This window comes from Populus nigra, chromosome 1 (genome assembly GCF_951802175.1).
Source record: "Populus nigra chromosome 1, ddPopNigr1.1, whole genome shotgun sequence".
NCBI classification, from domain to species: domain Eukaryota; kingdom Viridiplantae; phylum Streptophyta; class Magnoliopsida; order Malpighiales; family Salicaceae; genus Populus; species Populus nigra.
In genome coordinates, this window is record NC_084852.1 from 28,330,073 (window position 1) to 28,353,508 (window position 23,436).

The following is a 23,436-nucleotide window of genomic DNA, read 5'->3' on the forward strand; positions in this document are numbered from 1 at the left end:
TTTGTTTGAAAGTAGTTTTTTTTTTTTTTGAAAGTGGATTATGATGGCCTAATAATGGATTATAATCCCCATGATGTGCCGTGAATGATTCAAAAATCAGCAACAATGAATCTGACGAAAATGGATAAAGGATGGGTCTGGTTAGTTGTCTTTCTTTTGGTGTTTAGGCTGGATTATAGTGATTTTAAGGTAAATAAAATAAAGGATAGACTAGAATGATACTTTGATAAATCGATCTGGACGCCACAAAGATCAATCTAAGATTTCAACGCCACACTCTTTGTGATTGAAGAGTGATAAGTCAAGTAGGATTCTTTACAAAATCAATTTGGAAGAACAACTATTAATTCTTTGAATTAAATTTCAAATCTTGGCCAAAGTGTTTATTACATATTCTAATACTATATTTATAAATGGAACATCCCTCCATAGTTAGAAAAATTCAACATGACAGAAGTCAAGCCCAAAAATTAGACTTTGACAAAGCAACTAGACAAATTTAACTAGCACACGTTTTCTGATCTTAATTGAAATATAAACATACCAAATTTAAAATGGCTATAACTTCTTACACAAAAGTCCAATGCAATCATGGTTGGACAATCTAGAAAGATCATGTTCTGAACTTGAAATCCACCTAGATTAATCTTGTCTTCATATGCAATGGATGACTTCAAAATCGGGTTCAAATTCATCTAGTATTCTGACTGTAAACAACATCAATTTCTTTATTTATTTGCATTATCAATCCAAACTCAAGTAGCTCAACATCAAAAGAACCATTAAGAGCTTTTCTCATGTCCAAGTTTCAATTGTAAGCAAATAAGAACCTTTGAATCAATTCCGAACAGATTGCTAGCTTTTAACTCCAAAACAGCTTCAATCATTCCAATTTGACTCGTCAAGGCCCTTTGCAGTTGTTTCGCTCTCGCTCTTGTTATTGGGCCATCTGAATCTTATTAATCATGGGGATTATAATCCATCTTGTAAAGCTGAACCTAATCTACAAGAAGATTCAGATGGCTCAATAACAAGAGCGAGAGCGAAACAACTGCAAAGGGCCTTGACGAGTCAAATTGGAATGATTGAAGCTGCTTCAGAGTTAAAAGCTAGCAATCTATTCGGAAATGATTCAAAGGTTCTTATTTGCCTACAATTGAAACTTAGACATGGAAAAAGCCCTTAATGGTTCTTTTGATGTTGGGCTACTTGAGTTTGGATTGATAATGTAAATAAGTGAAGAAATTGATGTTGTTTATGGTCAGAATACTAGATGAATTTGAACTAGATTTTGAAGTCATCTATTGCATGTGAAGACAAAACCAATCTAGGTAGATTTCAAGTTCAGAACGTGATCTTTCTAGATTGTCCAACCATAATTGCATTGGACTTTTATGCAAGAAGTTATAGCCATTTTAAATTTGGTCTGTTTATGTTTCAATTAAGGTCAGAAAACGTGAGCCAGTTAAATTTGTCTAGTTACTTTGTTAAAGTCTAATTTTTTTACTTGACTTCTGTCATATTGAATTTTCCTAACTATGGAGGGATGTTCCAATTATAAATATAGTATCAGAATATGTAATAAACACTTTGGTCAAGATTTGAAACTTAATTCAAAGAATTAAAAGTTGTTCTTCCAAATTGATTTTATGAAGAATCCTACCTGACTTTTATCACTCTTCATTAACAAAGAGTGTGGCGTCGAAATCCTAGATTGATCTTTGTGGTGTCCAGATCGACTTATCAAAGTATCATTCTAGTCTATCATCCATCTTATTTACCTTAAAATCACTATAATCCAGTCTAAACATCAAAAGAAAGACAACCAACCAGACCCATCCTTCATCCATTTTCATCAAATTCAATGTTGTCGATTTTTGAATCATTCACAACACATCACGTTTGTTTGCTTGAAAGTATTGTTTTTTTTAAAGTGGATTCCTAAAAGTGAATTATTTTATGATGTTTGATAGTGTCCTGAAAAATAAGTTGAAAAATATTTTCTTGTTTTTTGCTATATCATGAAAAATAAGTTGGAAAATAACATATTAATTTTTTTTTTCAAGTTGTTTTTGTGTTAACATTATACTATTGTGTCTCCATATAATTTTAATACTAAATATTACACTTGCTTTACTCGTATCTTTCATATTAAATTTAAAGGCTAAGAAACATTTGGTGTTATGCACGACTTGCTAATGCCAAAAATAAGCATATCATGTATATATAAATTAATGATCACATATTCATCAGAACAAATTATAAGAACATACTCACCTCCTCTATCAGATTTAACTCATTTAATTTTTTTTATTTAGTTGATTTTCTACTGAACATATTATAAGCTTCATCTTTACTTCTAAGCAGATAAAGTTTTGTCTATCTTGAAAAATCATATATGAAAGTGACATAATATTTTTTTATCTCCTTTAGTCATAGTTTGTTTTAAATCTTCTAAATTTATGTGTATTGAGCTAAGTAATTCGGTTTTTATTTTAACAAATGCACATGTTTTCTTAATAATTTTAGCTTCAACACATATTTCATATTTATTCATAAATAAAGAATTCAAGCAAGAAATTAAACTAAAATAATTCGTTTTCATAAGATAAGCTAACATGTCATAATCTAGCATGTCATAAATCTAAGTAAAAAAGGATGCATTTTCATTCATTTCATTAACAACATTGAGTACAAAAAGTCAATGGTTACAATAACATTTCCCAACATATACATTATTCATGGTCATTACAATCTTGTCAGATTAAAATGACACGTTGATCCTAAACTCTCTCAACAAAGCCATAAAGATCAAATTTTCTCTTATATTAGGGATACACAAAACCTCATTCAAAGTCAGTGTCTTTCCTAAAATCAATTTCAGTTGCCTTTACCAAGAACATTTACAGTTCTTGAGTCTTCAATGTAGACCACTTTTTTTTCATCCTTAAAAGGTGTATAAATAAAAAAAAATTCTTTATTTGCATATTTATGCCTAGTAGCACTAAAGTCTACCGCCTAATTTTTCTCATTGGTCACCATATTGACTTAAGAAATAACGGCAACAATGATATCTTCACCTTTATGTTAATCTTAGTTTTAAGAGGATTGTTGTTTCTCACTCTTTTTCGACATTGAGATACGTGATGGTCAGGATTGTCATATACAAAACAATTTTTCTTTTTCTTAAAATTATTAGATTTGGATTTGAACATATTAGAATTGTTACCATTGGACTTATTATTATTATTTTTAAATTTATTTTCATACCTTTTTTATGTGAACTCCCTTCCATTATGTTTGATTTAATGGTCATCTCTTTCTTTTTAGTAGCTTGCAACTACTTTCTATTGTGTCTTCAATGATGATGTGAGTAATGAGATCGATCAAAGACAATTATCTATGTTTGTGCTTTAGTTGTTGCTTGTAGTTGCTCCATGATTTGAGAAGTTTTTTTTATCAACATTCCAGCAACAAATCCTTATGAAAGGTTGATATTTTTAGCTTTTATATCTTCTAGCAACCTATGTTATTCGTTAATTTGAGTTTTGATGTCTTTATCATCTACCATTTCTCATTGATAAAATTTTCCAATGACAAGTTTTTATTTTCCCACATCTTTAATAGTATACTTTGTCACCATATTGCTCCATATCTCATTCGCTTCCTTGTATCTACAATATACATCAAATAACTCATTGAATAGTGCTTAAAATGAAGTGCCTATAAACCATGTTCTCATGTGTCCATGCTTCCGCATTGTCACTGGTCTTGGGATCAGTAAGAACCCAGGCAACACCATGCATGTCGAGGACACCCCAAATCCTCTCTTGACACCTTCTAAAGTTCTCTCCACTTTAGAAAATTAATTCCAAGTGTTTAAAAATTATGGTTTCAATTTAAAAGCCAAAAACAAATTATTACTGAAAACAAAAGGTTCAAGAAGTATAGGCGTTGCCTCGCGTACAGGGAGGGTAATAACTAGTTTTCCTCTTGCTTGACCCAACCTTACATGCTAAGGGTGTTCAAAAAAACCAACCAACAGATTAAATTGAAAAAATCAAGAAAAAATTAACCAAAAAAACCAAACCGATAGAAAAAACCAAATAAACCGATTAAAAAATAAAAAAAACCACCTAGTCAGGTTCGGTTCTGGTTTAAAAAAGCTTAAACCGATTGAACCAGACCAAATCAAACTGGTTTAATTAAATCTAAATAACTTTTAAAAAGGTATAAAAAAAAAACATCCCTAACCCTAAATCATTTTATCCTTTTCCCCCTTTACAGCCCCTCTTCCCCCCTAACCTTAAATCATTTTATCTCGGTCTGGTTTGGTTCTGGTTTAAAACCTCTAAGATAATAACATGGCCTTTTCCCAAGCTCTCAATAGCATCTACAGTTAATATTTCGCAAATGGTTGTATTGTTGACCATCAATGTGGAGCATTGATTACCCAACACTAAACGGGTAGCTGAATGACAAGAAGGGCATCCCTCCACGTTGTGCAACCATCCATTAACACCAAACAACCCATCGTGCGAGTGTTTCCAGCCATTCATTAGTTTTCGGTTTTTCTGGTTTTTAATGCTAAAAACCAACCCGGACCGAATAAAACCAGTTTGGTTTGAACCGGATCTTGGTTTGGTCCGGGTTATATTAACAAGGAATACTATTTTCCTGTTCAGTTGAATTTTTAGGTTAAAACCAAACCGAATCGGACTGTGAACACCCCTATTACACGCACGAGCCTACCACTCTTTCCTTATTGGTTACCATCTCATGTCAAAGATCACTATATAAACATTAGAAGAAAGTTTTATTTTTTCAATTTAAGATTGAAAGTCCATTAGCATATATATTCTATATTCACAAGAAAAAAGTTGTATTTTTTCAATGTGGGGTAAGAAACCCTTTTGGTTTAAATACTTTAACTTAAAAGAAAAAAATAATATCTTTCCGACATGGGATAAAAACCTATTGAAATAATCTCTCAAACTTTATTATTTAAAACATGAAATTCTTCAATGAAAAAATGAAAAAGAAACCTCAATAGTAACTAACTACAGTGTAAACCATCAATTTTTCTCGTTCATATCTAATTATTTGGATCCCAACATAGTTGATTTGGTCTTCATACATAAACTGGACAAATTGATTTCCATGCTTGGTTAATCTAAGCACAATACATTTTGACTGTAAAACTAAATGCAGAAAGTTGCATAGTTACAGATGAGAAAAGGCAGCAATAGTGCCAATCATCAATACTAATATGCAATAGCCACATTGTTGTATACATGTGAAAACCAAACAAAGGGGATATCAAGATACTTACCATATACCTTAATCAATCCCTGGTTTAACAACCGTTATTTTCCATCTAAATACAATCCATATTCAACAGAAATGGAAGCATTTTAGTGTACATTATGATCCTTGAGATAGGTTATTGTGCAACATCTTTTTCATGGAACATCTTAGTGCTCATAGGTGTATTCAAGCTAAATGGATTAATTCAAGCACATAGTTGATAGCTCATGAACCAGAATGAGAAATAAGAAAGTCTTACTTGCCATTGAGCCTCTCTATGACAGTTATAAGAGCTTGAGTGCCAAGATTCCCATCTCCATTTGCTACCATCCCAGCAAACAACTGCTTACCCAAAGCAGCACCAGGCAAGACAGGCACCCTCTCATCCTCACTTTCCTCCACAACATCCACGCCCATTCCCATATCTTTCACCATATATTCAGCAAAACCACCAGCCTTAAAGTCCCTATCAATCATTCTCCCCCCAAACAACTCCATCACCATAGACCCCGCGGCCCCAGTCCTCACTGCATCCAAAAACTTCCTCGCATCCAAACCAGCTTTATCTGCGAAAACCAGCCCTTCACTCAAACCCAACAAATTAGCACCCACTACAATCTGGTTTGCTATCTTGCAACTTTGACCACACCCTGCTTGACCCATGTAAGTAACTTTACCCAAAACCTCATACAAAGGAGATAACCAATTCACAACAACTTGATCACCACCAGCAAATATGGCCAACTTACCATCTCTAGCACCAATATCACCACCGGAAACCGGAGAATCAATAGAATGGCAACCTTTGGCTTTGGCAGCTTGGAAGATTTCACGTGCTTGAGCAGGCGAACTGGTGGTGGAATCCACTATGACGCCACCGGGATTAAGGCCTGCAAGAATGCCATGATTAGTGTCAAGGACAACTGATCGAACATCTGATGGGTGTCCCACCATGGTGAAAACAACGTCGCTGCATTTGGCGACCTTGTAAGGGGAATCGACGAGCTGGGCTCCTTCGGATTGTAAGGGAAGGGCTTTAGACGGAGAGCGAGCATAGATGGTGATAAAGTAGCCAGCAGAGAGAAGGCGAGAAGCCATGGCAGCTCCCATCACGCCTATGCCTATCCAGCCTATGCGTGTTTTGCCTGGAGAGATGGGTTCTGGGTATGGAGTCTCCATTGTTGTGCCAAGCAAAACCTCGTTAGCGATTGGGAGATGTTTATGTATGAGAGAGGAATTGAGGACGAGGAAGAAAAAACAAGATTTTCCAATTAATTTGTTCTTTCTTCCTGTTAAATTACTTGACTTTCTACCTTTCTAACTCATTATCCATGAATTGACGAGCAGGTCTTGCTATCTGCTGGTGCCATTGGTCCTCGGCCTTGTCTCTTATTTTGGGAGATTCCTGTGGCATATCATCAAAACTATGTGGGGCCTATTTCTTATGTTATGATCGAGAGTTGACCAAACGGAAAGCAGAGGGAAAAGAGCCGATGGCATCGTAAATAAGAATAAAAGCCCCATCACAGACGGCCGGGTTCGAATAAATATCTTTTTCAGGGTTTTACGAGATTATTTTGATAATTAAATTTTATATATACAATAAAATTATTAATATAACCCTTTAATAAAATAATATAATGTTTTCTATACAAGAACATTTTTATATTTTTAAATTTTTAAATTTTAAATTACTACATTACCTTTACCATTCAAGTTTTTTAGACTTAATTTCAAGGACTTGATTGTAATTTTACCATGATTTATTTGTTAATATTATTTAGTTCTAAAACTATTTTCTGTTTTTGCACCAAAAAAACAAAAAAAAACTGCAAATGTCAATCACTCTACCATCTTTTAATGATGCACGCAACTGGCTCTGATAATTATAACTATAATTCTATCATATCATATAATTTGTTTCGATGTCCTTATATTTTATGGGTGACATGTATGATAGTTTGACGTTGTTTAACTTGAAATTGCTTTTTTTTTCTTCTTTTTTTCTTAGATTACGTGCTGATTATGCAAAAATTTATACCAACCTTTCAATTTATTTTTTCTTTTGATTTAGGCCCTCTTCTCTTATTTGCAATTGTTTTATTTACATTGATTATTTCTAATTAGATTTTATTTTTTATTTAATCCCTGATCATTTGATTTTTTAAATTTGATCTTCATTCTTTTAATTCTTATTTTTATTTTTATTTTTGAATCATTTTCATGATTGATTTTTTTTTTCAATTACACCCCTAGGTATTTATTTTCATTTAATTTTTATGTCAAATTTAGTCTTAATTCTTTTAATTGTTATTTTTCTAATCATTTCTCAATGAATTTTTTTGTGTAATTTCATCCCTAAATATTTAATTTCATTTGATTTTTCCCTGAGCATTTAATTTTATTTAATTTTTATGTCGAATTAAATCCTAATTCTTTTAATTGTTATTTTTTATTTTGCATTGTTTTTTTTATTGATTTTTTTTCTCAATGTTTATTTGATTAAGAATCTTGCTTCTTCTTTTTTTTAGATTTATCTTTAATGGGGTCAACCCATTATCATGACTTATGTAATCTATTTTTTTTCTATTTGAATAAGAATTAGCTCTCAACATTTTTTTCTATTTCACCCCATCATTTTTTAATCTATAAATAATCTATCATATTACAAATAATTTTTAATATCACCCTTTATGATTTTTTTTTTAATTTTTCAAATTTGGTCCTGATTCTTTTAATTGTAATTTTTTTTGTTTGCAATATTTTTTTATTTTATCCTCATTGGGTTTTTTCCTGTCAGATTTTAACCATGTTTTTTTTGTTTTTTTTCTTTTACAAGTTTTTTTATTAATGGGTTTTTTTTTAATGATTTCATCCTTTAAAGTTAAATTGGATGACATTTAAGCTTCTTAATTGAATTTGGATCTATAATTTAACAAGTTGTAATTTTTTAGATTAGATTAGATTTAGGAGATTCATCTAGACTTGCTTAATTTTTCTCCTTTTTTAAAGCTGGTGTTATCTATTTTTTTTTTTTAAGTTTGAGTCTTTTTCCCCTGGTTTTCCTCTAGTTAGATTAGTATTGGGTTGTTTAATAATTTGAATCAGGTATAATTTTTTTTCCTTGTTTTTTTTGTTGATTTATTTATTGTTGTTGGTTTTTTTTTGTAAATATTTAAATTGTCAATTTAACCTTTGGGGCTTAAATTATTTTTAATTTATCATCTCTTTTATATTAAAAAAATTATTCAACTCGTAGTAACACACGAGTAACATATATACTTTAAAGGTAAAACTTAAAAATATATCGTTTTAATTAAAATATACTTTTATAAAAATATTACGCATAATATTACTAAATATACACTTAAAGTTATTATCCATCAATTCAGTAAATTATCAACTCAAAACCTAGTTGTGATTGGTTTCATTCTAAATCAATTATTTTTAATTAAAACATATTATTTCAACTTTTTTTAACATCATTTAAAAAAACTCAAAACAATATTAATATAATTATGAAAAAATTAATATTCGAATATCCAATATCAGGTTTTATAACTATTTATCTCTCTATTAAACATATATTTCAGTCATTGTAAGTGAAGCTTGTTGTTCAAAACCAACAAAAGATCAACATGCTAATATTTTCTTTAAACAACCTGAACTTTCTATTATTATTTGAAGTTATTATATATTAAGTCTCTTTTACAATATAAAATCTTGCTTAATTTTCCGTAATTAGATGACCCATCAACTTAAAATATAAGTAAAAATCAGATTTTACTTAAACCCAGTTTTTTTATATAATATATATATATATATATATATATATATATATATATATATATATATTATTTTACAAAAACAACATTGAATTCAATTAACTATGGTATCAATTTTTCATTTTAGAAGGTCAAACATGCTAGTTAAATTATTAAATTAAAAGTTATACTTGCTTTTGTTATAAAACATATTTGAGAATGATTCGAGGTGACTAGCGTGCTATGTAAAGTGTTGTTGAAAACGCATAATTCAGAAATGATGTGCTGGGAAAATCCTCCGGTTGATTATTTCGCTCAAGCATCTTCTAATGAACAAAAATTCTCCAAGAATTGCTTCCTGTGTCCAAAGGGATTCACACAAAGTCTAGTTCTCGTGCCTTGGATCATATTCCCTATCTGAATTCTGAATAAACAGCAACAAGAACAGACACCAAAACGAAAGGCAAAGAGACTTTTGCTTTCCACAGTACCTTTACCTTTCGCAGTCTGATAATTATATATTTTCCATGTCAGTATATAGTCTTGCGTGATCTAAAATGGCGGATTCTGAGTTGCAATAAGGGATCCAATATTTGTAAGAAAAGAGAGTTTGGCATGGCTTCTTCCTTCTCCTGGCCTAGGAATTCCTTTCTAGTGACTATACACTTGAGAATAACCAAGGGGTTGCGTCAGAAATCTGAAAGCCTCAGTACACACAGCTTGATCTCTTAATTGCCAACTAATTTTAGTTTAGCTTTCTTAATCTGATCTTGATCGTCCAAATCTGCCCAAATGCAACCAGTCTAAAAAGGATGGTAATAATAATAATAATTTATTTGCGCATGCATATGCAGTGACTATAGAAATGAGCTAGGTTGCCTTTCCTGCTTGAATGCACAGGAGCTGCACTGATTAGGGATTTTTAAGTTTTTGCTTGGCTTGTATGTCAAGCAATCTTTTCAGCTGATTTTCATGAACAATTTATTCAGGACCATTGCATTTAGGAAACGGTAGCTTCGATTGTCCACCCCATTCGTTTCATGTGGTTATCTATAACAAGTTGCGTCTTAAAACTTCTTTCAATGGCAACAGCATAAAGAGCTCCATGTTCATATCCTGAGGGCCATTGCAAGGGGGAGTGATTAAACCAAGGAAAAGAAAGCAATTTCGAGTTTTCATCGATGGGAACCGAAATACTAACACATTTCCTTGAAGCTCCTTTCTCCTTTACTCCTTTCTTCCTTGTAATCACTTTGATAACCTGCTTTCTCCACTTTGCTCTCAGATCCAATTCTGTCTATCTCATTGACTTCACTTGCTATCTTCCAGCAGATAACTTGCGAGTCACAATCTCTAATTTCATAGAACATTTGCACCTCGGCGGTACCTTCAACACAGACTGCAGTGAGTTCCAAGAAAGAGTTGTGGAAAGATCGGGCATAGGAGATGAAGCTTGCATGCCTATTGCATTGCATGAGCTGCCTCCTGAAGCTTCATTTAAAGCATCTCTTGAAGAAGTTGAACAAGTTCTCTTCCCGATCGTTGAAGATCTTCTGTCCAAGCACAACATCAGTCCTAAGAGCATTGATATTTTAATATCCAACTGTAGCCTTTTCTGTCCTGCTCCATCCATTACTGCAATGATCACAAACAAGTTCGGGTTCCGGAGCAACATAAAGAGCTTCAGCCTAAGCGGGATGGGGTGCAGTGCCGGACTCTTGTCGATAAGTTTGGCTAAAGACCTTTTGAAAGTTCACAAGAATTCGTTGGCTTTAGTTCTGAGCATGGAAGCTATCAGTTCGAATGGTTATCACGGTAAAACCAAGTCGATGCTTGTAACCAACACTATATTTCGTATGGGTGGAGCTGCTGTTTTGCTGTCAAACAAGAAGCACGATGAGCAGAGAGCAAAGTACAAGCTGCTGCACCTTGTCCGTACCCACATGGGATCCGATGACCGATCATACACTTCTGTCATTCAACAAGATGATGAAGATGGGTTCGTAGGAGTGTCACTATCAAAGTCACTTTTACATGTCGCAGGCAACGCGTTAAGAACCAATATATCAGAGCTTGGCCCCCTTGTGCTGCCGTATCTTGAACAGCTTCGATACGGGTGGGGAGTTGTGCATCAGAAACTTTGGGTTACAGCGGGGAAAAGAGAGACATACATGCCAAATTTTAAGAAGGCTTTCGAGCATTTCTGCATACATGCTGGGGGGAGGGCCATAATTGATGCTGTGGAGAGTAATCTGAAGCTGCAAAAGGAAGATGGAGAAGCTTCAAGGATGATGCTTTATAGATTTGGTAACACGTCGTCTTCTTCGGTCTGGTATGAACTCTGCTATCTGGAAGCCAAGGGAGCGGTGAAGAAGGGAGACAGGATTTGGCAAATTGCATTTGGAAGTGGTTTTAAGTGTAACAGCGCAGTTTGGAAATCCATTTCTGTTCCCAATCCAGAGGAAAGAAATGCTTGGTCAGATAGGATTCATTTGTATCCTGTACAGACACCGATTGCGCCATCACTGTCATGTTGATGCTGCAATGACCTTTCGAAGTATTCCTACACGTTCTCTTGTACGAGTCTAGATACATTTGTCATGAGCCCTGGATCTGAGAAACATGCCATTTAGTCGTGAACATGTCCTAATTTCACTTGTTCATCCCTTAGGCATTCCAAGACTAGAGCAGGCACAAGCCAAATTCCTGTGAACTGGGAAATATAGCAATATAGCACTTCATGTCCTTGAAAACAAATGGAAACGAATATATTTAACAATACTCTTGATTTTATAAAGGACTAGTGCAGCAAAACACATAGTAGCAAACATACCTTTGACGGTCCTGCCATTTTATCGACGGCAGATCTGTACCATCTGAAGCGAGACATTCCCTTTGGCTTTTGATAGATTACAGACCCTTTCACCCAATTTCGCGTTAGCTGGAAAAATCCCCAGTTCTTTGCTGTGAAATATATCGACGGCCTATCCTATGATCACTTGGTCCCAGCTGGTTCAAGTCTACCGATCTACGCCCCGTCAAAAGCTCAAGAAGAACCACACCGAATGCATAAATATCACTTTGTAGAGTGGGCTTCCCTGTCTATCATGAAAAGAGACAGGCTAATCCTTAAATCTAACTGGCTAATCAAATTTAACTAGGCAAAAATCAATCTCTGGGACTGAAGATTGTTGTGCAATAATCCTTGCTTTGTCGAAGGCATAGACTCCAACTGCTTAGGAGTTGGTCTCAAGGCCTAACTTCATCCTCTTGTGCAATCATCACGCAGTTCTGCCACCATAGATGTAGTTCCAGCTTCATCACAACCTCTTTTTTTTTCTTTGAGATGTATAATTGATTACCAAATTTTTGACGAGTGGAAATTGTGCTCTTGTTTGATTTTTCTATTTAATAGATACAGTGAATATTATAGTCGATTCGCAATCGCAATTTAAACGTTTTTTTTTTTTACAAGCATCCCAAAGTAAGGCAGCATCAATGCTTTAAAAACAAAAAGTAGTGTTGTCAAATAGAATCAGGATCACTAATTAGCTTTTTTTTTTCCTTTTGATGGTGATGATTACTCGCTACATCAAAACAGGAAAATTTATAAATCTGGTCACATGCATGTATAGTCAGATCTATAAGATATCCATGGAGTAAGAACAGTTCTACACAAAAGATGGAGAGGGAAAGTGTAACCCACTTGGTTAAAAATGCTAGAAAAGGATAGTTGGGTTACCCTAAACCTCCTTTCGTTCTAGACTAGTTTTCCTTCGTCTACTGAGATTTCAAGGCTTTTGACGTCATGTGCTGCTTGGACAGGATCTCAGCAATGAGCTGGCGACCAAATAAGTGTGAGTTCTTAAGGATCAGGTTTCTTGTTGAGGAATCAACAACATAACCTTGGCCTGGCATCCATTGTAGCAATTGTATAAGCAAGTCCTTTTCAGGTTCAGCAATGTAACGTGACACAGCCATCTGAAATAGTTCCTGTGAAAAAGAAGACAGCTGATTATGCTGAAAAATGACTTAGATTTTAGGTTCAGGGAGGGAAATTGGACTCTGAAGTTGCATGCCGTGCATTTATCTATCAACTACTCAGAAGTCATATTCCTCAAGAGTTGATGCAAATTGCTGGTGTTGGGAAAGTGCAAGTTAGTTTTAAAGTGTGGGCGTGCCCAACTGATGCTGTACAAGAAGAAGAATTTTCAAGATAATTGTAGTTTTATTAATTTTATGGGGCTTCATTCTTTTGCAAGTTTCCTCGTGATTATTTTATTATTTATTAGGATTTTATTTCCTAATTTATCACATTTATACATTGGATTAGGAAGGTAGATTTAGAGCTTCATGGTCATTTTGAGAGGTGGACCTCATCATGTTTCTTCGTTTTCTTGCGGATTTAAAAACCCCTCTCTTGTGGATTCAGGAAACACTTCTTGAGGGATTAAGGGTTGCCTAGAGGATCGAAAACTTCCTTGAATTTCATCTGTCTTGTTCTACATCAATTGGTATTAAATCCTCTGATTTCATTGCTTTTAAAGTTCGAGAAAACCCAATTTCTTGGCTGTTTTCAGAAAGCCTTCCTTGCTACTGCTGCATCATCTAGTGGAGTTGATAAAGGTTTTCAGAAAGCCTTCCTTGCTACTGCTGCATCATCTAGTGGAGTTGATAAAAGTTTTAGAATTTTGTTTCTGTTTAGAAAATTTATTATTTAGCAGGTCTTATAATTAGGAATTTATTATCAATAGGACTATTTTCTGATATTTTCTTTTAGTAGGATTTTATTTCCCTATGTTAGTAGGACTTTCTTAGGGCATTTATGTGCCTATGCTCCTCACTTGGGAACTGTTATAATGAATGGATACAGAATTTGAGTTTACAGGGAGGACCCAAGAGTTTTGCTAAGCGGATTCTACTTTTTCTATCCTTTTTTTCCCCTGCTCTTTCATTGTTCAATATCAATTCTTGTTGTCCCACGTCAAATATATTATACCTTTTCCATTTCCTTCTGCAATTACTTCTTTGGTAAATTTCAATTTATCCCCTTAAATACAAGTATTCTATTATTTCCACATGTTTGTTTTCTTTCATTTACCCTTTGGATGTTCCATGCATTTAATGATAAGGTTATTTTGTCTACCTCTGCAAAAAAAATAATGCAAAATTTCTTTTTATTTTTTAAACTTGAAGTTCCTCTCCAAAATGTAGATAGCTAGTCAACTAACCCTTAAAAAAATTCAAATGATTTGTTTAAGAGAATATATATATATATATATATATATATATATATATATATATATATATATATAGATTTTTAAAGCAGATTCACATAAAAAAAATAATCTGATAAATGTAAAATCCAATCAAAAATGAAAATACAAAGCCAAATTCACTTAAAATTCGATTAATAGAAGATTTTTATGCTTATAGTTAGTTTAGAGGGGAAACAAATTGGAGCACTTTCAAGTGTATGATTTAGACACAAGTTCAACTTGCTAAATATGTAAACTTTTATAGAATGAAAAAAAGTGGAAACTAATTTAGTTTCAAAATTAAATTCACATGTATTTTCTTTGATCTATTATTTTGCCTTCTCCACTTCTCTTTCTTAATGTATTTTCACTAGCTCAACATCATTACACACGAGAAGCCACCTCGTCCAACCTTATGAAAACTAATAGTAGAAATCTCCACAAAGCTACAACACTCAATGCCCCTTTTTATGTCAACTCCCAACTTAACTTTTTATGAAAAATATATCATGTTGACTGTGTTTTTCTTTTTCAAAATGAACTATTATATATATATAAGTATCGATTGAATCTAAAGTGAATGTGGCTTTATATTTTATGTTTTTATTGGTCTAGTTTTTTAAAAAAAAAATCTTAGGTGAACTTTGTTTTGTACCTTTCCTTTATTGATTGAATTGCATAGGTTATATTTTCCATGCCCTTTTTTTCAAGTGAATTTGCTTTGTTTTCAAAATCCAATTTTATCTTTAAACTGAATCATGTTAAAATTTGTTTAAGTAGCTAATTGATAAACTATCCATACTTCTCAGACAAAAGACTTTATTGATAAATTGATAGATGTCAGGGGGTAATTGATAGAACCTATATACTATAGGGGAATAATGAATTTTACCCTTAGTTCTTCTTATCTCAACTGGAGACCATCTGGTATTCTGATGCCATCTAAGACTAAGGAAAAAATGCTGCAGAACTTTTTTCAATATGATACAGGAAATCATCAAATCCTGATGCCTCTAGCGCTTACAATTCCCAGCATGCATTCATCTTTATAATAGAGTCCCCACAACCTAACATGTATCATGAGTTTGGCATGGTAATATGAACTAGTTTACAATTCCCAGCACGCATTCATCTTTATAATAGAGTCCCCACAACCTAACATGCATCATGAGTTTGGCATGGTAATATGAACTAGAACTAACGACTGAACTGCAAGTTTCTTCATCAAACAAAAACAAGCAAAATATCACCAAATATAATTTCATACAAGTCCATTGTCATTACCTGATCAATCTTGTATCCAGAACCATGAATAACCTTCATAACATCATTTATCAAATTGATGTCACCAAGCTTCACAAATGAGCTTGCAAACTTCTTAATTGCAGCTGGAGAGATCAATTCTGCATTATCCTGACAAAAATGTTTAAGGAAAACAATCAATGCAAGAACAGATAATATAACCAATAATCTTCAAGAGAGTACAGCATACCTTAACTACTACATAAGCATCTTTGAGAAGCCTTCCAGCAATAAGAATGTGTAAAATATCCTCATGAAAGGCTTTAGACATTGTCCTTTTGCTAGACTTCAACATACTGTAAACAGAAAAGACTTCTGCATGGGCTTTAATTTTACCAAGATGAAGAATCAATGAGGAACAAAGCTCCTGGAAAAAAAAGAATAGATGTAAAAAGCTTCAGAGTCACAATCTTTCAGTTAATTTATTTATTCCAAATTACAGATTGCAGCCCATTTTCAAAGGTTACTAGAAAGTACTGGATCAGTTTCTTAATTTCTGGGTCTTTATCATGCTTTTGCATGATCATGTCTGAATTCAATAGCCAATAAGATTAAAAGACTTCAAACTGTATTGGAAATAAACCAAATGGATAAATAAATCAAAGGGGCATTCTCAGAAGTCTCTTAGCAAGAAGTTAGGTATAAATAAAAAGCGAGCATACCTCCATAGGTTGATGGCCTTTCCTATGCATGTCTTCCATGGTCTGGTAAGCAAGCATATATAACTTCTCCTTAAAAAAATACTTGATAAGAATATGGAAAGTATTATAGTCAGGACTGATCGCCAATTCATCCATTTTCCTCATTGTTCGCATCACATTCTCTTTTTCACCAGTTCTACAGTAGGCACAAAGAATTGTATTTAATATAACTACGTCATATTTATCATACTTGGCTTCAAACTCCTCCGCCAACTCCTTTGCCTCTTCAAAAAGGCCACCTCGGCAAAATGATGAAATCATGATACTGTACGAATAGCCACCTGAAGGCAGGAAAAAGGATTTATGTTCGCAAAATGTAGGTTTTCTCTTGAAAGAAAACAACAGTGTATAGATTGTAGAAGCATGCACAAAATATTCTAGCAATCTGAGAATGTGACAAAATGTAGTCATGAACAAATGTAGTTCAGACAGCTTATAAAACAAACAAAATGGTCAAACAAAGTCAATATTCACACATTAACAGTGATACGGGTTCATATAAGCCATCCATCAAACATCATATTGTAGTGAACTGCTTGTAGTAATAATGGTTCCAATCTCCGAACAAAGCAGGACATTAGAAGCTGGCGGATAGTATAAAATCAAATCCAATACCAAAAAGAAAAACTTATACTGAATCCATTGCCAAATAATTTCAATCCCCAAAATTGATTACAGAGGATCAACAAGGAAAATAGCACACTTGATGAAGATCATATATATTAAGTTAAATATGCTTCCACTTAATTTAAGACAAACCCTTAGAGATTAACTCTATGGGTAACTAAATGGCATTTAAGCTTCTTATTCACACTAACACAAGCAGGTTACCAAATCCATAGTCACAGATGTTTTAGATAAGTATCAGATGAGAATTGTAAAATGCCAACATGTCATAGATTACATACCAGATTTAACACGTTTTTCCTTCATTTCATTGAAAACTGATCTTGCTTCATCTAAGAGCCCATTCTTAGCAAGGCCATCCATCAATAAACAATAGGGCATCTACAAATTGATTTACATGTAATGAGCTACAGGAGCATAGAAAAAGGAAAGAAAAAAAGAGAAGGATGGCTGTAGATTCCAGAAAATATTGAACCTGGACCCAATTTGTTGACATAATTTCCTCAGTCTCAATTTCCATCCAAAAACATAAGAGATAGAAAATACAGCTTTGATCAGACATAAATATGTCAGTTTGAGCTTCATTTACCTCATCTTTTGCAAAGCCCAAGGTATCCAGTTCTACCAGAAGGTCTCTGGATTTTTCAAACAAGCCTCCTCTTACATATACCTTTAACAGAGTTGTCAATATTACCTGCAAGCATTAGAATGAAATTAAAAAACACTGATGCCAAGGATTTAATGATTAATTTATTTGTTGACAAATAAAAGAAAACAGTGTAAGAAAAATAGTCCAAGGAACAAAAAAGCAGCAAATAAGGCTAAGAAAAGGTCTCGATGTTCATCTATTATCTGACAAATAAACGAAAATATATCAAATCAAAAGGTCTAAGCAGCACAATATACCAAATAGAGATCAAGAAAAAATTGAATCTTCAACAAGAAGAAAACGAAAGAAGCTATAAAGTAATGTTCTGCAACAAGAATACCATTGACCTCAATTACATATTTTATGGTCACATTTCCTCACAACTACAACAAAAGGCATCATGATAAGGAACAAAGTGTTTGACCTTAACTGTTTCCACAAGTATAAGCCATTGAAGTCTAGCAGTGGAATTAAATCTAAAAAATGGGTTGTTTTTTGATGATCTATTTAGGAAGGGCTATAGTTTACTTTTTTTTCCCACAATTATTGTTGTTATTTGAACCAACATCAATTCAGAGCCACTGAAACCAAGTCAGTTTGGAGCTTGGTAATAAGTGGATAGAAATAGACACTGGCAATAGGGACAATGAATACAGAATTCTATTCTATTTATTGCAATGGAAACAAAGATGTTACACCACTAAAAACCCATGGCAAGAAAAACATGAAACAAACCTTATTTGGTACTAACCCTGAAGATTTCATGTCCTGCACCAACTCTTCAGCCTTCTTGTAGTTTCCATCAGAAGAGTATGCATTGAGTAACGAGCTATAATGAAATATATTAGGCGAATGACCCTCATCCTTCATCTGGTTAAAGTAGCTTTGTGCTTCTTCACACCGATTATTTGAAGCACAAACTGCCAAAAGTGTCCCATACATTATGCTGTCCATCTGCAGTCCATTATAATTCAGTTCCTGAACCAGATCCAATGCCTTAGAATACCCATCTTTGATTTTCATGCACCCAGCAAGCAGCTAAGATACCAACCAAAAAAAATATTAGTTATGATGGTGAATGAAAGAAATCAGAAAAATTAGAATGCAAGAAAATCTTCTATTCCCCAGTAGATTAAAAAGCAGGCACGTAGCTGATTCTATATAGAGTAAAAATATGACTATATCAATTATGAATGTTCCCTTCTCTCTTTCTGCAGCAGGTTTGGGTGACAGGTCAACCAACTTAAAACAAAATAAAATGGAATCAGTATGAAATCTTAACAGATGCCGTTTTGGTCTAAATCATACATACACACACATATATAAAGTTGTATATAACTTAACACATTCCCATGTACACATAAAGACATTACTATACATGGGTTTGTTGTATGGCACCAGAGAAAAAACAATAAAAGCTTGAAGACGTGGAGAGGCATGTTCCTAACTTAACATCTAAAACATTAAATAGGAGCCATGTAAAGACCCATGCGCAATAATGATGTAGGGCACTGCATTCAGACACCATCAGCTACTGTTTCCATTCTTAGACCCATATTATGGATGCATGTTCTTACGATACTTGTTAGACAAGAAGCAACAATAAACCAATTGTCAATACAACTAGTGTGATAATGTCTACCAAAGATTGAATTCTATCCTCATTTCTCTAGCTGTAGTTGCAAATTTAAATGACTAAATGGCACTTTCAAATTTTACATACCGTACTGTATGTAATAGCATCTGGTGTTAGACCATTGTTCTTCATCTTATGAAAGAATTTCATGCTGCTATCGAACTTGGTATTCCTGACCAGGCATCTAAGAAGTGAATTACATATGAAGACATTAGTTTTTGTTGATTCATCAGGAATGCTGTTGTATATTTCTAGTGCCTTTGCCGGGTTAAGACTTGTCCCCATGAACTTTATATAACTGCTATAAGATGAAGCACTGATTTTGTTGTGCCGTTGCATCCAATCAAAGAGCTGCAATAGTCACAAAAGTAAAGATGAAACAAGAATAATCTCAACTACAGGGAAAGAAAAACAGCTGAAGTTACAGATTATGTTGAGACAAAAAAAAAAAAAAAAACCCTCAATTTGGCAGGCATGCACGCACACCGAGAAGAGTGGGGGTTACAATAACACAAAAGTCCTTTTGGCAGATGAAGTGAATTATGAATGGAAAGTTCTCAGCACAAAATGAGTAGAAATCAGAGAAGAAGAGCTGTAAAAACAATCAACCTATAATTCTAGCAAAAAATCCTTTTGTGGTGAAGATAAAAATGATTGATCAAAATAGAAAAAACATAGATGTGGATATCCTTTTCTGATGATGCTTAAAGGGTTGATGCTATACATGAATGCAGGTATCACGAAAAAGAAGGAAAGCATTTTGATACCTGACAACTAAAGCATTCCGCTGCATTCAAATGCAAGATGGACACATTATTTATATGATCCCATGAACTCTCAACAGATAACTTCACAAAACCATAAATTTGATCGATGTAATTACAAGAACTTATTAGTGATCTACTCTTACCAAGAATCAAAGTCTGTCTCTTCTTGAGTTACTGATTCTACCCACGACCAAAAATATCAAAAAATAAATAAAAATAAAAATAGGAAGAATCTATGGAGCAAAATTGTGAATCATTTAAAATTGGATTGTCTAGATCCCTTACTCAGTTTTAATGAATTGGAGATGTGAGCCTATTAATTACTGTGTTTTTACCTTAAAAGTACTTCTTTTGGTCATTTACCTTTAAGTATTCAATTAAATTATATGCAATTGAAAGATATGAAGTTGGATAAACGATAGTTCCCCACTGTGGTACAACTTCTCTCATTACCGCTTTCTTAAAGTTGCTCTTGACAGACAAAACTTTAGAAAGTTTAAGCCGTGGTGGCACTCAGCCCTGTATGCCAACTGGCTATGAGTCAAAATAATGAGAAACTGCAACAAAAATTTAGAGCAAATTGAATTGTTGATGATTATTATGCCCCAATTAGTCTGATTCCATATAAGCCTTAACTCTGCCCCTATACATGCAACTCTTCACATATCATGTTGAATGAAAAATTACCCGTTTATTAGGAGGGAAAAAGTTGCAATAGGATTTGAATTCATGATGATAAAGATAATGCATAGTGTCAATTGTGTTTCTTGTTATTGGACACCACAATTTCATCATCTTTCTGTGTCTCTAAAATATAGTAACAAGTCTAAAATAGGTGCTGACACCACTGAAAAAAATATAAATGTACCAAAATAGTCTCAATGATAGAACAATAAATCTACAGTTAAAGTAAAAGACAATTTTCTTCTAATCTGGGACCAGTATTCCAGGGACTTGACTTGGTATTAAAATCACATCATGGAAGAATTAAATCTAAGAATATGAAAAAAGGAAAAAATAAAATGTATTTCACCATTAGAGGAGCAGCACCTGTGAAAGACTGTATGATAATGAGCACACAAAAAACACTAAACCAAGAAACAAAGAGATGATGTGCTGAAAGCATCAGGAAGTTAGTTATGTAAATGCATTTAAGGAACATGAGCATCAGAATAATAGAAACAGCAGAACCTGAGAAAGATCCTGCCATCTGCATTGCTCCCCAAAACTCCGCAAAATGATATTCAAGTCTTGCACCTTCAACATCCCTCCTAATCTGTATAATCAGTAATAGACAGACTGTTTCATTTACATCAAACAACTTAATTAACTAATCAAAGAAATAAAAACAATACTTTAAGATGAAAATAATCAGAAAGGTATTCGAGTCAAACACAACCAGATTTCTTTGAGTCCTCATTTTGATGTTTTGGCTGCCCAAATCTCCCATTAATCTAATGTAAGGCCCTTTACATTTCCACACCCCACCATACCTCCAACAAAAAAAGAGAGACCGCTTTATCAATAACAATGAGATTAGTGTCCCCTATGTGAACCATGGTATATTACAGAAGGGCAAGATTACTATCTGAGTGTGACTACTAATGTACCTGATTGCAGAAAAAAATATCTAAAATGCTATATGAGGTAATAAACAGGCCAGGCATTGATCACAACCAGGGATCCCAATCTTCGTAAAGACATTAAAAAGAAGAAAAATTAAAACCCAGGTCACATTTTCACTCAACTACCCTATAACTCATAGGGAAACACAAACAAAAGCATAAGAAACTAAAGACTCAAACCAAATTTAAGTCCAGGACTGCACTACGTATCATTGAAGAAGACGAGAAGTGATAAAGGAAGGACCTTTGAAGAGCAGAATCCAAATGAGGGGATTGTTGAACTTCAAGAATAGCAGCTTTTCTAGACATGTATGACTTAGACTGACGCCTTTGAGCATCAACAGCGCCACCTTTTGGTCTTCTTCTTGTAGTTGTTGCCGGTTGTGAGTCATCATTACAAGGTTCATTGACAAGTGATGTTGTAGGTTCATTGACAAGTGATGTTGCCGCAGCAGCAGAAGTGCGTTGGCAGCTGCTGGTGGTGGATACGCTGGGAATTAATGGAAAAGATAAGGCTTTTGAGCGGGTGAGGTTATGGTGAAATCCTGTGCAGGTGGTGACAGTTGATAACTCCATTCTGGATTCGCCCGAGGCAGCAAAGGAATTTTCTATTTATTTATTTTTCTTTTCTCGATGTGATTATAAAATATCCGTACATTAAAACGAACGGAAAATTTGCATAGTTTGTACCCAAATTCTTTTTACCTTTTCAGAGGTTCCTTTTTTATATATTTTAATTGGGAGTGTGATAGTCATTAAATTTAAAATATTTTTATTTAAAAAAAAATTATTTTTTATATTAATACAATAAAACAATTTAAATAAATAATTTTATATAAAATAAATAATAAATAATTTTCTCGATGTAACATAGTTGGTACCCAAATTCTTTTTACCTTTTCATTTACTTGATTTTCCTTTTTTTAAAAAGCTGTTTTGCTTGATATTGACCTTCAAATTTAGGGCTCCTGTAAGAAAATTTATCCTCCAAAACAATATTTTAATAATAAGAATATTTTATTTGTTGAATATAAAAAAGAAAACTCCATTTTCTTGTTATTTTCTTTTTTTTACTATCACATGATATTTTTTGAATTAATTTAACGAATATTAAATATTAATTTCATTAATTTCTCTGTTTGGATCATGGCTTAACATTGTTTTAAAATATATATACTAGACTTGTTCGTCAGGTCAGGAAAAATAAGTTTTTTTATTTATTTTTATAATGGTTTCATAAATCCAACTAATATTAGTGATAATTAAATATTTCATCCGATTTGGGCGTGTTTATTGGATTTTTTTTATCATTTATTTTGATATTTAAAGTTTTATTTTGAGCAATTTAATCATAATTAAAGATTAATTGATTTAAATTTCTCAAGCAATGATAGAATTGAAAAAATAAAAACTGAAATTATAAAGGCTCCAAACATTGGTGTCATACGAGATTATATAAAAATATAATTAAGTTCTAAAACTTTAAAAATAATGCAAATTATATAATTTAGGTCCCTTAAAATTTAAATAAGATCGGTTTTGGTTCCAAAGTTTATTTGTATTATTTTTCAGTTTCTTCTTAGAAAAAAAAAGAGAAGAGTTATTAAATTTCAATGATGAGAAAGTTGTCATTCAAGTCATTTCCGACCACCAAAAAAAACTTTCTTGGTGTCCACGGGCTATAGCCAAGGAAGATAAGTCTAACATAATTAGATTTCGAGTTTTAGAATTATTTTTTTGGATATTTTTAGTTGATAAATTGATTCGTGGGTGTTTCAATAATGTTAGTGAGGTGTTTTT

At 33.2% G+C, this 23,436-nt stretch overlaps 3 protein-coding genes across 3 annotated transcripts; 1 reads left to right on the forward strand and 2 right to left on the reverse strand.

Annotated features, from left to right (window-relative positions):
- Positions 1-5,230: 5,230 nt before the first annotated feature.
- LOC133674783 (probable 3-hydroxyisobutyrate dehydrogenase-like 2, mitochondrial) lies at positions 5,231-6,804 on the reverse strand. The gene has a single exon (XM_062096020.1). It carries the CDS (start codon positions 6,484-6,486, stop codon positions 5,563-5,565), a length of 924 nt encoding a protein of 307 aa, XP_061952004.1. The 5' UTR covers positions 6,487-6,804; the 3' UTR covers positions 5,231-5,562.
- A 3,448-nt stretch (positions 6,805-10,252) lies between these two features.
- LOC133684898 (3-ketoacyl-CoA synthase 7) lies at positions 10,253-11,706 on the forward strand. The gene has a single exon (XM_062106867.1). It carries the CDS (start codon positions 10,253-10,255, stop codon positions 11,606-11,608), a length of 1,356 nt encoding a protein of 451 aa, XP_061962851.1. The 3' UTR covers positions 11,609-11,706.
- An 885-nt stretch (positions 11,707-12,591) lies between these two features.
- LOC133689831 (pentatricopeptide repeat-containing protein At1g10910, chloroplastic-like) lies at positions 12,592-22,270 on the reverse strand. The gene is made up of 10 exons (XM_062109898.1): positions 21,881-22,270; positions 21,203-21,287; positions 19,332-19,595; positions 18,344-18,646; positions 17,549-17,653; positions 17,241-17,340; positions 16,294-16,613; positions 15,822-15,998; positions 15,614-15,742; positions 12,592-13,064 (listed from the first exon to the last, which is right to left on the reverse strand). Exons 1-10 carry the CDS (start codon positions 22,210-22,212, stop codon positions 12,852-12,854), a joined length of 2,028 nt encoding a protein of 675 aa, XP_061965882.1. The 5' UTR covers positions 22,213-22,270; the 3' UTR covers positions 12,592-12,851.
- Positions 22,271-23,436: the final 1,166 nt, after the last annotated feature.

Coding starts and splice junctions, on each gene's coding strand:
- LOC133674783 (XM_062096020.1), bottom strand. CDS start 6,486: ATGGAGACTCCATACCCAGAACCCATCTCTCCAGGCAAAACACGCATA.
- LOC133684898 (XM_062106867.1), top strand. CDS start 10,253: ATGGGAACCGAAATACTAACACATTTCCTTGAAGCTCCTTTCTCCTTT.
- LOC133689831 (XM_062109898.1), bottom strand. CDS start 22,212: ATGGAGTTATCAACTGTCACCACCTGCACAGGATTTCACCATAACCTC. Junction 17,341..17,548: donor TGGGCTTTGCAAAAGATGAG/GTAAATGAAGCT, acceptor ATCAATTTGTAG/ATGCCCTATTGTTTATTGAT. Junction 13,065..15,613: donor CTGGATACAAGATTGATCAG/GTAATGACAATG, acceptor TCTTTTTCACAG/GAACTATTTCAGATGGCTGT.